The sequence below is a fragment of the Fonsecaea erecta genome (genome assembly GCF_001651985.1).
Source record: "Fonsecaea erecta strain CBS 125763 chromosome Unknown Scaff6, whole genome shotgun sequence".
Lineage (NCBI taxonomy): Eukaryota > Fungi > Ascomycota > Eurotiomycetes > Chaetothyriales > Herpotrichiellaceae > Fonsecaea > Fonsecaea erecta.
In genome coordinates this window covers 1,911,708-1,924,593 of record NW_017387249.1, presented here as the reverse complement: position 1 = coordinate 1,924,593, position 12,886 = coordinate 1,911,708, and the positions used below count along the sequence as shown (strand labels likewise).

The following is a 12,886-nucleotide window of genomic DNA, read 5'->3' as shown; positions in this document are numbered from 1 at the left end:
CTGCTCTCAGTGTGTGTGCACTGCTTCTGCTGTTGCTCTTTGTTGCTGTCCCATTCCTCTGTGCTCTGTAATGTGGTGGGGGGAATGGAATGCCATGACGCAGTGGGCCTCTTTGCCCCTGGTGCCTCGGCAGCAAGTCAGAATTGCAGGCACAGGACCCAGACTGATGTCACGTGATGGCCACCGCTGCAGGCCCGGCAATTGCCAGACCATTCATGGCCTGTCGCTCCTGCGAGAAACAGTCGGACGCCTCAGTCAGGGCCCAAGCGCAGCACGCCGATTGGTCATGGCGTCTCTCCAGTCTCTCCAAATGGTCTGGAATCTTGCATTTGCTTGTATGCACTGCTGGCAGTTGCTGCTCATACTCTTTCAGAATGCTTTCAGCTCGGTGAGTGCCGTGACACTGGCTCCTCCATTCCCGTAGCTGCAACACACTAGAGGCTATGTATACCAAGAATCCCTCCACTGGGGATATTTCACCTGGTGACCCTGCCTGACAATCCTCCACCTGGACGACGCCGGCCAACAAGGATAATCGAAGGAACACACAAGTGCCACGAATGCAATCTTTCTCCAGGCCTGATGCTCTCATGCTCGCTAACCATCCATAAACATATCTCGCCTCTTTCGCGTGATCCCTCTAAGTCTATTCCCAAGAATAGATGATGCATCGGGAAACGTTTCCACCGACTCGCTTGCCAGAAATGCCACGAAACAAAACAAACAAATGACCCGCCGGCATCAGCACTGAGACCTTTGTGCCTCTTTCATGGCGATTCATGGCTCGATGTGACGACAGCTTCGTCCGACGATTCCTGTCTCGATTCATCTGATCCTTCTTCAATGGTCCCCTCGCCTGCTCCCAGCTTGATTTCAGTTGCCCTCGCGAACGTTTCGTACGGGGTGAGGGTGCCGAGAGCGCGCTTCATGTGCATCGGGATGAAGGACAGTCCATACACGTAGCTGGCATTGACCCAACCAAACCTGAACGTCGTCAGCAATGGGGCGGAACCCAACAAAAGGAGATCAGAAAGAATACTCACCCCTCTCGGGGCACGCCCTTGAAGTCGGCACCCTGGTTGCCATACTCAGCCTCGACCTTGTGCGGATCTAGCTCACGAGTCACGTTGTACTTCTCCACCACCACTCCGTTGAAGTCGACAAATGCCTTGGTAACCATGTACAGCCACTTGTACGCCAGCCGCTGTGCTTCCTCAATATATCCATATTTGATGAACCCTCCCCAGGCCAGCATCTGCTGAGGAGCCCATCCAAACGGATAGTCCCACTGACGGTTAGGGCGATCGAGTCCTACTTCCCCACGAGACTCCTCAGTGCCTGACACGAGCCCACCAAAACAATCAAACTTTGGCAGGGCATTGAGCACCAGCGCAGCTGCTTGTTTAGGTGACGCGCATCCTGCCCACATCGCCCAGAAGGTCGTTGCCGTCTCGTAAGTTGTACGCTTCTTATGGACCGTGTCATAGTCAAAGTACATGCCCTTGGCTTCGTTCCACATATACTTATCAATGCGAGCCTTGCGCAACCGTGCTCGTCGATCCCATGTTGCCGATGTCTCGAACCCTTCTTTTCGGTTGGCCTCCGTCTGGAACTCAGCGGGAATGCTCAAGCGATCTTTGAAATAATGGCGAATGCACCACGAAATATCAATTTCGTACTTGTACAACAGCGAATTCAGATCGATCGTGGCTAGGTTCGCCGCACAGCCTTCCAACCGGTATGAGGTGTCATGGCCAGATTCGCGGACGGCACGGTCATGCAAAAAGTATTCGTCCAGCTCGGGCTCGTGCACCTTTTCACTGTTATACGCCTCGACAAACTCGGAGAACGTCATGCCGTGCTTTTGGGCATACGGTGTCAAAATGTGCACAAAGTGAGATGCCTCGGTCTCCGGTGGTACACCAAGACCATCGGGCCGGTATCGTGACAAACCAGTCCCCGGATCGTAACGAGGTGTCGCCATCCACACATTGTAGTATTCCTTGATGGCTGCTCGGATGGCTAAGCGTAAGAAGTCCAGAGCTCCCGATTCGTGCTTGATCTTGTCATAGACCTTCAGCGCCATATCGGTCAGGAAGGGCGGTTGTGATCGAGTGAGATAGTAAGAACGGTTGGCGTTCAAGATCTTGCCATAATGTCTGACACAGAAGGCAAAGTTCAGCACCATGGACTTAGCCAGGTCGACCCGTCCATTCTCAAGCAGACCCAGGGACTCCATGTAGCTATCCCAGCCGTATAGCTCATTGAAACGTCCTCCAGGCACGACAAATGGTTCGCCCTTGAGCGTCTCTTGTCCATCCACCATCTCTTTCCTCATAGCTAGGGCCAGAATGCCAGGAGCGCTATTGAGCCCCCGCACGTACTCTGCAGTGATGGGACCTTCGGGCAGGTAGAGGACGTCCAGCCGCATTTCCGGGCGGTCTTTGGCAACTTGGGTGTAGTATTCGAACTGCTCCGGGCAGCCCGAGGGAATATAGATGCGAGGCCTAGGATCGGCCGTCCAGTCCTTGGGATCGCGACCCGCCCTTTCGATTGTGTCGCCGTCCAGGCACCGGGTCAAATTGTTCCAAAACTCATCCCGGATGCGGCGCGACAGGCGGTCGACGGGGTTCTCACTCAATCGAGAGCGGTGTATCTTGACCACCTTCTTGCCCAAATCTTTGGCCAAAGTCAACTCTTGTAGGAGGTTGCTGATCATGTAATTTCCACGAACTTCAGCTGATCGGTAGCCTGCAGAAGCCAAGGTGCCCAAGTTGATGTGCTGTGTGGGGGGTCAACCTCTGTCACTGTCCAGGGGCGGCTGGGGGCCTACCTTGGGACCGTTATCTTCGATCGTGATCTGTTGGTTCTTGTCCACATCTTCGCGTTCCAAGAGATCCTGCAAGGTGCGGTCAACGTCCACCAGCAACTCCTGGTGTTGTTCATGGTGTTCATCTGCAACGACCCGGTGTCAGCCATCTTCCTTTTCTATGACAACAAGTGACTTTGAGTGGAATGTGTCATACCGTGACTTGTCCTCCGAGCGGGATAGTTGCCCTTGAAAGCCTCCAGAGCATTTTCGCGAGTGGTTTTGATGTACTGACAACAACGGGTCAGCAGGAGTCATGAGAAAGGGGAACAGGTCACTGACTGAAGTGACGGCTCTGTTTCGGGAGCCCAATAGTTGACGTCTTACGGCTTCCTCGTCGTAGTAAACCGACGGTGAGGAATACGGATCCCGGCGCTCGAGAGATGAACTCCGTCGACGGTGGTGCACCGCATTTGGCAAGCTCATGACCAGCGACGTCTAGTTTCTTTGTGCCTTTAGAATTGAGGATTTTTTTTTTCTTCAGAGAGGAGTGTGCAATTGGCTGTTAAATTTGTGAGGACTGTGGAAAATGCAGCCGGACGGTGTGTGTGCACCCTCGGTTGATTATCAAGGGTATTTCCCAGGACAGAAATCAAACGGTGCAGACTGCGAGGACCACAGGGACGGAGATTAGAGGCTTTGGGCGATGATGACAGGGGTGATGATGTCGACTTGTTCAGCGCACGGACCCGCTGAAATCTCCAAATCCGACAGGCTGAGGGTGGTAGGCGGTAGGCGGTAGGCAGGTTGGTGGCTGCACCCGGGGTTAAGGATGAGTATTGGGGGACAGCTTTTTAGGTCGGTCAAACCGGCGTGCCGAGTCAATTTCTTTCAGAGCACACGACCAGCAAAGAAGTGTAAGAATAACGAAAGTGTCGAGGATAGGGTCAGCTGGACGAAGCGAGAGGCACAAGGTGTGGGAGGAGAGAAAGAGACGCGAATGAGGGATTTGTCGTGGTGGTTGGTGATCAACAGCGTTGAATGGGCGACAATGGGATAGTGTTTTTTTTGTCTTGTTGTTCTCTCAGCTGTTGGGCTCCTGCCGGTGAGCAAGTGGCCAAAGGTGAAAAGAAAGAACGCAGTCAATAGTAGTAGCAGCCAGTGTCCGTCGAAACTACCTGCGGTCGGTGTGCGAAGTCACAGGTCAGGTGGACAGACGTGGGCACGATTATTTTTATGGCTGGCGGGCTCGCTAAATAGCTCCTTCTGTCTGGTTTGATGGATGGATAGGATTCTCTTTGTCTTTCCTGTCTCTGCCATCCTCAGCCAGAGTCTCAGAGCAGATTGGTCTGCACGAGGACGTTAGTCAGGGTTGCCTCGAAAATTTTCACTCATAGCGGGCGATCGATGCAAGAATTGCTTTTGGTCCAGACTGCACACCTCCAATGCCCTGCGGATGTGCTATCTGCATTTTGCTAGCGACCGTGGAGTTGGACCAGGGGGGTTGTGGGGGTTTGGAGGTGCGATAGTAGAATTGGGATATCGAACCGCTGCTGTTATCATGTACGAGACACTGGCGACGGGCTCGACGGAAGACTAGGGGCCTCTCGGAGTCCGTGCCAGGCGCCTGCAAATGTGTTCAATGTGCCCAGTGTGCACTGTATTTTCCAAGGGTGTCCACAGGACTTTGCAGTGTGACTTATCCAGGCTCATCGTCCTTGCTGCAGCTAATTTCACTGACCCCCAAATTCTGTGGCATGTCTGGCCGTGGGCGGCACAGGGTCTTATGTCACACACACACAGACACATACACACACGGGATCGACACCGACTCGTATTATTGTGCACAGTCAGAGTGAACCCCAGTGTCTCGTATCCCCTTAATTCGTCTTGCGACGTGCAGACTGCCTCGGTCGTCTTACGACCTTAATTTTGATCCTCCGTGCTTCCTTCAGCCTCAGCCTTGTTGTACTTTTTACACAGCGTAGACTCGGCGTCGGCCCCTCTCCATAGCTCTGTGCCTAAAGTAAAAGTACATGTTCCCCAGCCCGAGCTACCCCCCCTCGGCGCCCCCTCCATCGCTTGCTTAGCCCTTCGTGTAACCACATTTCCCTTGGTTGGGGGCGAACCAATCGCTCCCCAGTGGCCGCTGTACCTTTCCATCCGCATTCCACAGCGGCTTTGGCCATCCGCACTGCAGCAGCATCCGGCCCCGACCGTGTACCTGCAGGGACATCCAAGCACTAGTCACTAGCATTGCTCACCAACCACCTTGACGGACAATGCTAACACAACAACTATCCGTCTAGGATCTGCATCCGGGGTACGGACCAGGCTGGCAACCCCTGCTCCCCCACAGGTACAGAGTACGCAGTAGTTCGCCACCTGGCACACGACCATTCTGTGTAGCCAGATACTTTTTACTACTCTGGTGCATAGTTCTCCGCCATGCGGTGTGTTGGCGTGTCGGTACCCGGAAGATCCTCGCTGCCATGTCCCACCGACACGACTGGGTATGGCCACCTACCCAACGCCTCTGCAGAGCATGCCTCCGTCCTGTCTAGACTGCTATGTCTGTTAAATCCATGCAAGACTCACGCCGGTCCTGCTCGGAAGGACATACCCGCCCACACCAACCGCACCAACTGCGTGCTGTGCCCTTGGCTTCCCGCTCCAGATATTTACCACTCTCCCTCTCATCGTCCCACTCCCACACCCCCGCCCCAACCTTGACACGCTTCTTTACCTTCTTCTTGACCACCCCTCCTATCCCCTCAATCTCTTGCTGGAGATACCCTGGCTTGTTACTGCCATAGGCCGAATCTGGTGTGCCTAGTCGGTTGAAGCTGTTCCTGTCCACCTCAGCCGGATCATGCGCCTTGCCTTGAGAGCAGTCAATCTCCACCCAGCATACGGCTTTGCCACTGGTCTCTAGGCAATCTTCCCCACGGCCGCATTTTTGGGCTTGGTTTCCCAATCCCAACCCGGTACCTAAACCGTCGCCAATATGCGTCGAGTACCGAGACCGCCAGGTCCACACCCTCTTGTAAGTGGTGTCGGCCACCCGCAGACTCTGGCCGCAGGGGGTACACAAAAAAACTCCACGCGTCTCGCAGGTGCAGGGACCTCGAAGAAACGCCGAAGAAGTAAAGGCACGGTGCGAGCTGATGGTTGACTCGTAGTTCTGCACGCCCGGGGTGTTGCCCGATGCGGATGAGCTTGAAGCTGACCGTTCAGATCGCATCGAACTGGCACTGGACAGGGGAGGACTATCGCTGGTATCGTCGGCAGAGCCAATGTCTTGCAAATGTGCTTCGATTGGGGCATCGAGACAGGTCTTACAAAGTCGGCGAAAGCGATCCTTCAGCCGAATAGTGCTGGGAGATTTAGCGGCACAATTACGACATACGACCGTTCCGCATCGGCGACACGGAGCCACCAAATCTCGAGCACAAGAGCTGATTTTGCTCGAAACGCCCATTGATGCATAGAGTCCCCCAGAATGCTGAGGAGGCCAGCCCCCTTCGATAGCTTCTGCTGTCGCCTGCATCTGTGAGATTGCCGAAACTTGCAGCGAACTTGTGCTCGCGCGAGAGTCCACAGTATCCGTTCTTCCTCTTTGTTCCAGGAGCACTTCTGCTAGAACTGGTCTTCCATCATGGATGCAACGCAGGGACTGAGACTTGAGTTGATGTGCATACTGTGCGAGGCTCAGGTGGACATTTCGACAAGTGGCCGCAAGAGCGTGCAGATCATTGAGATCTAGATGAGAGGACAAGGAGAGGGCAATACTAATAAAATCCAGTAGGTTAGTGGATGTAGAGGAGGTTCATATGGTCATATCTCTGTGCCTACGGATAACAAGTCAACGCGGCAGCCAGTTTGTTGGGTGCCGTCGACAGTACTTGTCCATTGCTCGCTCCACTGGGTCCTCCATTGACAGCTGATTTCAGCTGATCTTGGTGGGACGATGCTCCCGTGTCAGGGCGCGATCGACCGCTCGCTGAGCAGTCGTCGTCGTCAAGATCAAAGAACACTGCCATGTCGCCATTTGAATCTGGAGAAAAAGGACGGACAATGCAGAAACCCCGCAAATTAAACGAAAGACAACCAGTAAAAGGGAATATCAGAATTGAAGGAGTTGGGGTGAATGAAGCCAGAGGCACAAGAGACCTTGTGACGCAGCAGACGAGACACGATGATGATGATGTTGATGATGTTGAAACTGCGGAGAGAGAGGGGGGCTGCAGCAGTTGAATGAATGGTACGGAATACGAGGTACGGAGTAAACACGAGTCATAAGGGGGCGCCAAGAGTGAGGCAGGACGTGGCGGTGCGTCACGACTTGGTGAGGTTCAGCCAGCTACGAACTAGGGCTTATTGGCCACGTAGATATAGGCCTGGTTCTGGTTAATAGCATGCGAGACATGTTTATGTTTCCGCACCTGCCGTAATTAAAAACAAAGAGCTGGATACTTCAGGAGCATGTATCCGGCCTGATTGTAACTGCAACCAGATAAATATCTCGAGGAGCTTCCCATGGATCATTGAGCACACGATTCCAACGACATTGACAAGCACATTTTCGCCATTTGCGACCTGAGACTCGAGCTAGCTGTTGATGACATTTGGTTGAAGGCTGAACCGAGGCATCTTCAGACAATAGGCTGCATGAGGCATGCAACGTCTCAGCTGCCCAAATCCGAAGACAAGACCTTTTTTATCTTACTTGTCGTCAAGATCTGATCCTATTTGGGTTTCTTCCTAAGCGACGACGAGTTCACATATCTCTGGAAAGCCGTGCAAATAGTCCAAGATGACTTCAGTTCAACTCCCCCCTTTCACTAGCACACCAGTTGAGCAGATCCCTTCAATCGTCTCTCGCCTTCGAAAGACATTCTTTTCCCAGAAAACGCGCCCGGCCGAGTTCCGACTCAAGCAGCTACGCAAGCTCTATTGGGCCATCGCCGACCATGAGAGAGAGCTCCAGGAGGCAGTCTCTCGGGATTTGGGCAAAGGCACTTTCGAAGCGTTCACAGCGGAGATCAACTGGACCCAAAATGACATCGTCTTCACGACTCAAAATCTAGAGAAATGGATGAAGGACGAGAAGCCCGCCGACATCGCCTTCTCGAATCGCCTGGTCAACCCCAGAATTCGAAAGGATCCCTTAGGTGTGGTCCTTGTGATCGGGTAAGCAATATCGACCCGCCTCGCACATCGCGCGCGCAGCTAACACAACTTCGAGTGCCTTCAACTTCCCCGTCAACTTGTCCTTTGGTCCCATGATTGGAGCCATCGCGGCAGGAAATACAGTCGTTTTGAAGCCTTCGGAGCAGTCGCCGCACAGTGCCGCAGTCATGCAAAAAATCATGGAAACGGCGCTTGATCCCGACTGCTATGTTTGCGTCCAGGGTGCTATCCCTGAAACCTCAGCATTGCTGGAGGAGAAGTGGGACAAAATATTCTTCACCGGCTCTTCCCGCACGGCCAAAATCATCGCTCAGGCAGCAGCGAAGACACTGACTCCAGTTGCTCTCGAGTTGGGTGGACGGAATCCTGCAATCGTGACCAAGAAGGCCGACACGCGCTTGGCAGCTCGACGGCTGCTGTGGTCCAAGACCATGAACGCAGGCCAAGTATGCATCAGCCAGAACTACATCCTGGCTGATAGGGAAGTTGTCCCTACTCTGATTGCAGAGTTGAAAACGGCTATGAGGGAATTCTTCCCGGAAGGTGCAAAGAAGAGTGCCGACTACTCCAGGATTGTCAATATCAACTCATTCAATCGCATCAAGAAAATGCTCGACAACACTTCAGGCAGAATTGTCATTGGTGGAACCATGGATGCAGACCAGCTCTTCATTGAGCCCACCGTGATCCAGGTCTCAGATCCCAAGGACTCGCTGCTAGTGGAAGAGTCTTTTGGGCCCCTGATCCCGATCTTGCCCGTCGACAACCTGGATCAAGCTATCAGCATTGCCAACGAGCTCCATGAGACCCCGTTGGGGGTGTATGCCTTTGGATCCAAGGCCGAGACCGACAGAGTCTTAGCAGGCACACGCTCTGGCGGTGCGAGCATCAACGATGGCTTCTTCCACGGCATCATACCGAACTTACCTTTCGGTGGAGTGGGCGACTCGGGCACTGGAGCATACCGGGGCAAGGCTTCATTCGACTGCTTCACGCATCAACGGTCCATCACTTATACCCCAGGCTGGATGGAAAGCTTGTTGGCTGTGAGATACCCTCCCTTTGCTGGAACTGGCAAGCTGGCACAGTTCAACAAAATGGGACTTCTCAAGCCTGACTTTGATCGAGACGGCAATCGAAAGATAGGGGTCGTGTGGTACTTGCTCACGCTGGGAGCAGGGAGCATAACGGGAGGTGCGTTCAGAGCAGCCTTGTTAGCGGGGATCTGCGTAGCCTTGAAGGCTTTCATGGATGGGAAAACACTGACATTCAAATAAGGGCGGAAGTCGTGAGATAATCCCCCTCCTGCGGGACGGATCGGATAATCATGGCGAGATAGCAATATACGGACTTCCAGGTAGACAGATCTGACTGCGTCTCATATGCATGACGCAGTAATCTTTACGAGAAGGCCCGTTGTCAGCCGGGACGGTTCGTTGACGAGTCTGATCCTGCGGGGAGGAGTTGATCAGGCTGGTGCTGGGCAGGTTGGCGAGGCTGGCGTTATCGATACTGCCTAGACTTGGCACCGCCACCCGAGCCACCACAGCGAGATAATGGAACCCAAGCGAACTTAGACTTGCTCCCTCCCAGGGTCCAAAGTGCGCGTCATCCAGAGAATCAGGGCCGCCCCAACGAGGTTACCGAGCTGCTTCGTCCATCCCGCATGGATTTCCCATACCACGATCATCATCTCCTGCTTGGGATTGGATGGTTTTTTTGCAGCCACCAACTTTCACCACCCCCTGCAACCTGTCCGAGTATCTCGTTGGCATTATTCTCCTAGGCAAAGGCCCTCGAACCTCCCCCCATCCAAAATTCGGCCTCTTATTCTTATCCGTTTCACCGCAAGACAGTCGCTCCTTGAAAATCTAGTCCTTCCCAGACCTCACCGGCCGTCACAAGTGCGCACGCGAGTTCTTTCCGGGGAGCCTGCGAGAGAGAGAAGAGATTCCCAAGGCTCATATCATGACCTCTACCTCGAATACACCTTTTGCTACACCTGCAACCTCTAATCCCAACACCCGACCGAGCACTCCTAACTCGTCTACCCCTCCCACGGGAGGCATTGCCCCTGCCGATAACGATCTGCGAGATGATAGCTCCAAGCTTCGAACATTCCTGGGCCTGTTGAAGAAGTACGTCCCTGCCATAAACAAAATATTGCCAGCTGTCGGTTGGGAGGAGTGTCCTTGCACGTTCAAGAATGTTGGGCTGACTCGACCGGGCACGGAACAGGTTTATCGGTGTCTCAGATATCGCAAATGTTCGGTTTTCATTGCCGTCACAATTAATAGAGCCTATACCAAATCTAGGTATGTGCAGCAGCAAGCACTATCAAGGGGCAGAGGTGTTGATAGCATGCAGAATACTGGCACTACTTGGATAGACCGGAGACGTTCGTCAGGTAAGAGTGCTTTGCTGCAGATGCGCTTTATCTTCCAGGCATGTCCTGACGGGGTGCTACAGTATAGGAAGATCAGATGAGCCTCTCGGTCGGATGTTGGAAGTGCTACGCTTCTGGTTCACCAAAGATCTGGTTTGTGAAGAGTCCTTCTCTGTCTTGTTGGTGGGTGAAGCTAAAGGAGTGTACAGAAATACGTGAAAGGCAAGCCTTGCAAACCCTATAATTCGACGCTGGGGGAATTCTTCAGGGTACGTCTCAAGTCGTCTCATGTTCTCCTTGTACCCTACACGGGGATCCTCCAACTAATATGACCTCTTGCTAACGCAACGCCCTCTTCGCATAGTGCCACTGGGAAGTCAACGCGGACGCCCCGCCTATATCTAACCCTTCCAAAGCACCGCCTCAGCCTTCCGTCGACCCCACAGAGCCGCAGGTCAATGGCGACACTGGCGAGAAGCCAGTTCGAATATCATTTCTCACCGAACAGACTTCACACCACCCTCCCGTCTCAGCCTATTGGTACGAATGCCCTTCTCGTGGCATCATTGCCAGAGGTTATGACCAAATCTCTGCCAAGTTCACGGGCACATCCGTTCGCGTGATCCCCGGTGCCTTCAACCGGGGCATCTTCATCACTCTTACACAGCGGGACAACGAAGAATACCAACTCGTCCACCCGGCCGCTTCCCTAGGCGGTCTACTTCGGGGTTCCCTGTACATCTCTGTCGCGGACACATGCTCAATAACCTGTCCGCAGACGAGGCTGAAATGCCTCTTAACATATGTGGAGGAATCCTGGTTTGGCAAGGCGCAGAACCGAGTCCACGGTCTCATTTTCCGTTACGATCCGTCTGACGACAAATATACGCGCGTCAAGGACGTTCCTGAGAAGGATATTCTGGCGAAGCTCGAAGGATGCTGGCAAGAGCAAATCTTTTACACGATTCCGAACACCGCAGCGGTCAAGGAAACTCCAAACATTGAACCGACTTCCGACAAGCAACTTCTCATTGACCTACAACCTTTGTTCCCGGTGCCTAAGTCGTGTCCCCCAGCCCACGAGCAACTGCCGCACGAATCTCGCACGTTCTGGGCCGAGGTCACCACCGCAATCAACGAAAAGCGCTACTCGGATGCGACCAGGATGAAACAGGACTTGGAACAAGCCCAGAGAGACAAAGCTGCAAAGAGGAAAGACTTGAATGTCGAGTTCAAGCCGAGATTTTTCACGTCCTCTACCGAGGCCAACGGAAAGCCCGAGTTGACCGAATACGGGAAGGAGACGCTCGCTGGCCTGGAGAAGAAAGAATATGGCATCAACTTTGTGCCGGAGCCAGGGATTGACGCTGACACGTAGGTCGTGAAAGCGAGGAGCTGCGATGATGTACTCTGGACCAGATTGGAGAGCAGGGAGAGATGGAGGAGAAGGGGTATAGGTTCAACGATTAGCTCACCGGAGACATACCTTTGAGAGTGCACATATAGGGTAAGGAGTCACAGTTGGATCACAAACATGCTGCACATCGAGGCCCCCCATGGATGGGTGGCTGACGAAAAACATCGGGCGAGGCCCAGACGGGGTTGGCCCCGTACAGTGCCTATGGCGGGTCAAGACACCAGCGGAGTGGTCCTCCCAGGTTCGAGGAAAGACGCATGCAATACATAATAATGCGTGAAGTCAGGGTATTGGGGCGAACCTGGATCTGGGATTGGGAGCTGAAGAGGGGGCGCATTTTTAAATGAATGAATAGATCTTTATCTGCTTGCACAGAGATATTTTGCATATACGACGAGCATGGTAGCATTTAGGGCGCCGCACGGTCTTGTTGTTCAGCTTTCTTACTGACTGACTGACTGACTGACTTACGTGTTCGACTCTATGCCCCTGGTGCCTGCTGCAGAGGGAGACGAGCATATCTGCAAAGAAAACAGCTCGAATGAAAGGAGCAGGAAATAATGTACTGTACTGTATGTGGTCCGTAGCCTCGCCTACACATGATGCACCTCAAACCCCAGCCCTATTCACGCGCGCTCAGGTGGAGGAGTGATGGCGAGCATCACAGGACAATCAGTGGGTGATACGATGGAGGTCTCTCTGTCATGAGCAAGATGTTGTTTTTGTGAACGGGCCCCAGCTCCGAGTCAGGTCCAGTAAGGTATGTATGTTTGTATATATGTCTGTATGTACGTAGCAGACCCAGAGACAGATTCCTAGGAGAGGGAGATGGTGACTTCTGAGATCAACGACAGACAGGGGCGTGGGGAGTTCCTCACTCAACCAGAACATTCTTGAATCGGACGTGCGTGCCCCTCGACAAAGAGGCCTTCCTGTTCAAGTTGAGCGAGGCCAGGACATGCGAAATGCATGTTTCGCTATTCCTCATCCCCTCAATCTGGCGTGTTGTCGATTATGTTATGGCTTGTGGCCATCACATCGGCAGCTCCCAATATGCCCATGGTGGTCTTTGCAGCGATTC

The 12,886-nt window shown here is 53.4% G+C and overlaps 3 protein-coding genes across 3 annotated transcripts; 2 read left to right on the top strand and 1 right to left on the bottom strand.

Annotated features, from left to right (window-relative positions):
- Positions 1-767: 767 nt before the first annotated feature.
- AYL99_07719 (hypothetical protein) lies at positions 768-6,852 on the bottom strand (the record flags this gene model as incomplete). The annotated part of the gene is made up of 7 exons (XM_018839228.1): positions 768-984; positions 1,044-2,782; positions 2,834-2,955; positions 3,027-3,099; positions 3,197-3,307; positions 5,433-6,600; positions 6,665-6,852. 7 exons carry the CDS (start codon positions 6,850-6,852, stop codon positions 768-770), a joined length of 3,618 nt encoding a protein of 1,205 aa, XP_018691996.1.
- A 773-nt stretch (positions 6,853-7,625) lies between these two features.
- AYL99_07718 (hypothetical protein) lies at positions 7,626-9,279 on the top strand (the record flags this gene model as incomplete). The annotated part of the gene is made up of 2 exons (XM_018839227.1): positions 7,626-8,002; positions 8,058-9,279. 2 exons carry the CDS (start codon positions 7,626-7,628, stop codon positions 9,277-9,279), a joined length of 1,599 nt encoding a protein of 532 aa, XP_018691995.1.
- A 691-nt stretch (positions 9,280-9,970) lies between these two features.
- On the top strand, positions 9,971-11,766 carry AYL99_07717 (hypothetical protein; the record flags this gene model as incomplete). The annotated part of the gene is made up of 6 exons (XM_018839226.1): positions 9,971-10,140; positions 10,241-10,317; positions 10,370-10,409; positions 10,472-10,541; positions 10,598-10,657; positions 10,753-11,766. The coding sequence occupies 6 exons, from the start codon at positions 9,971-9,973 to the stop codon at positions 11,764-11,766; spliced, it is 1,431 nt and encodes a 476-aa protein (XP_018691994.1).
- Positions 11,767-12,886: the final 1,120 nt, after the last annotated feature.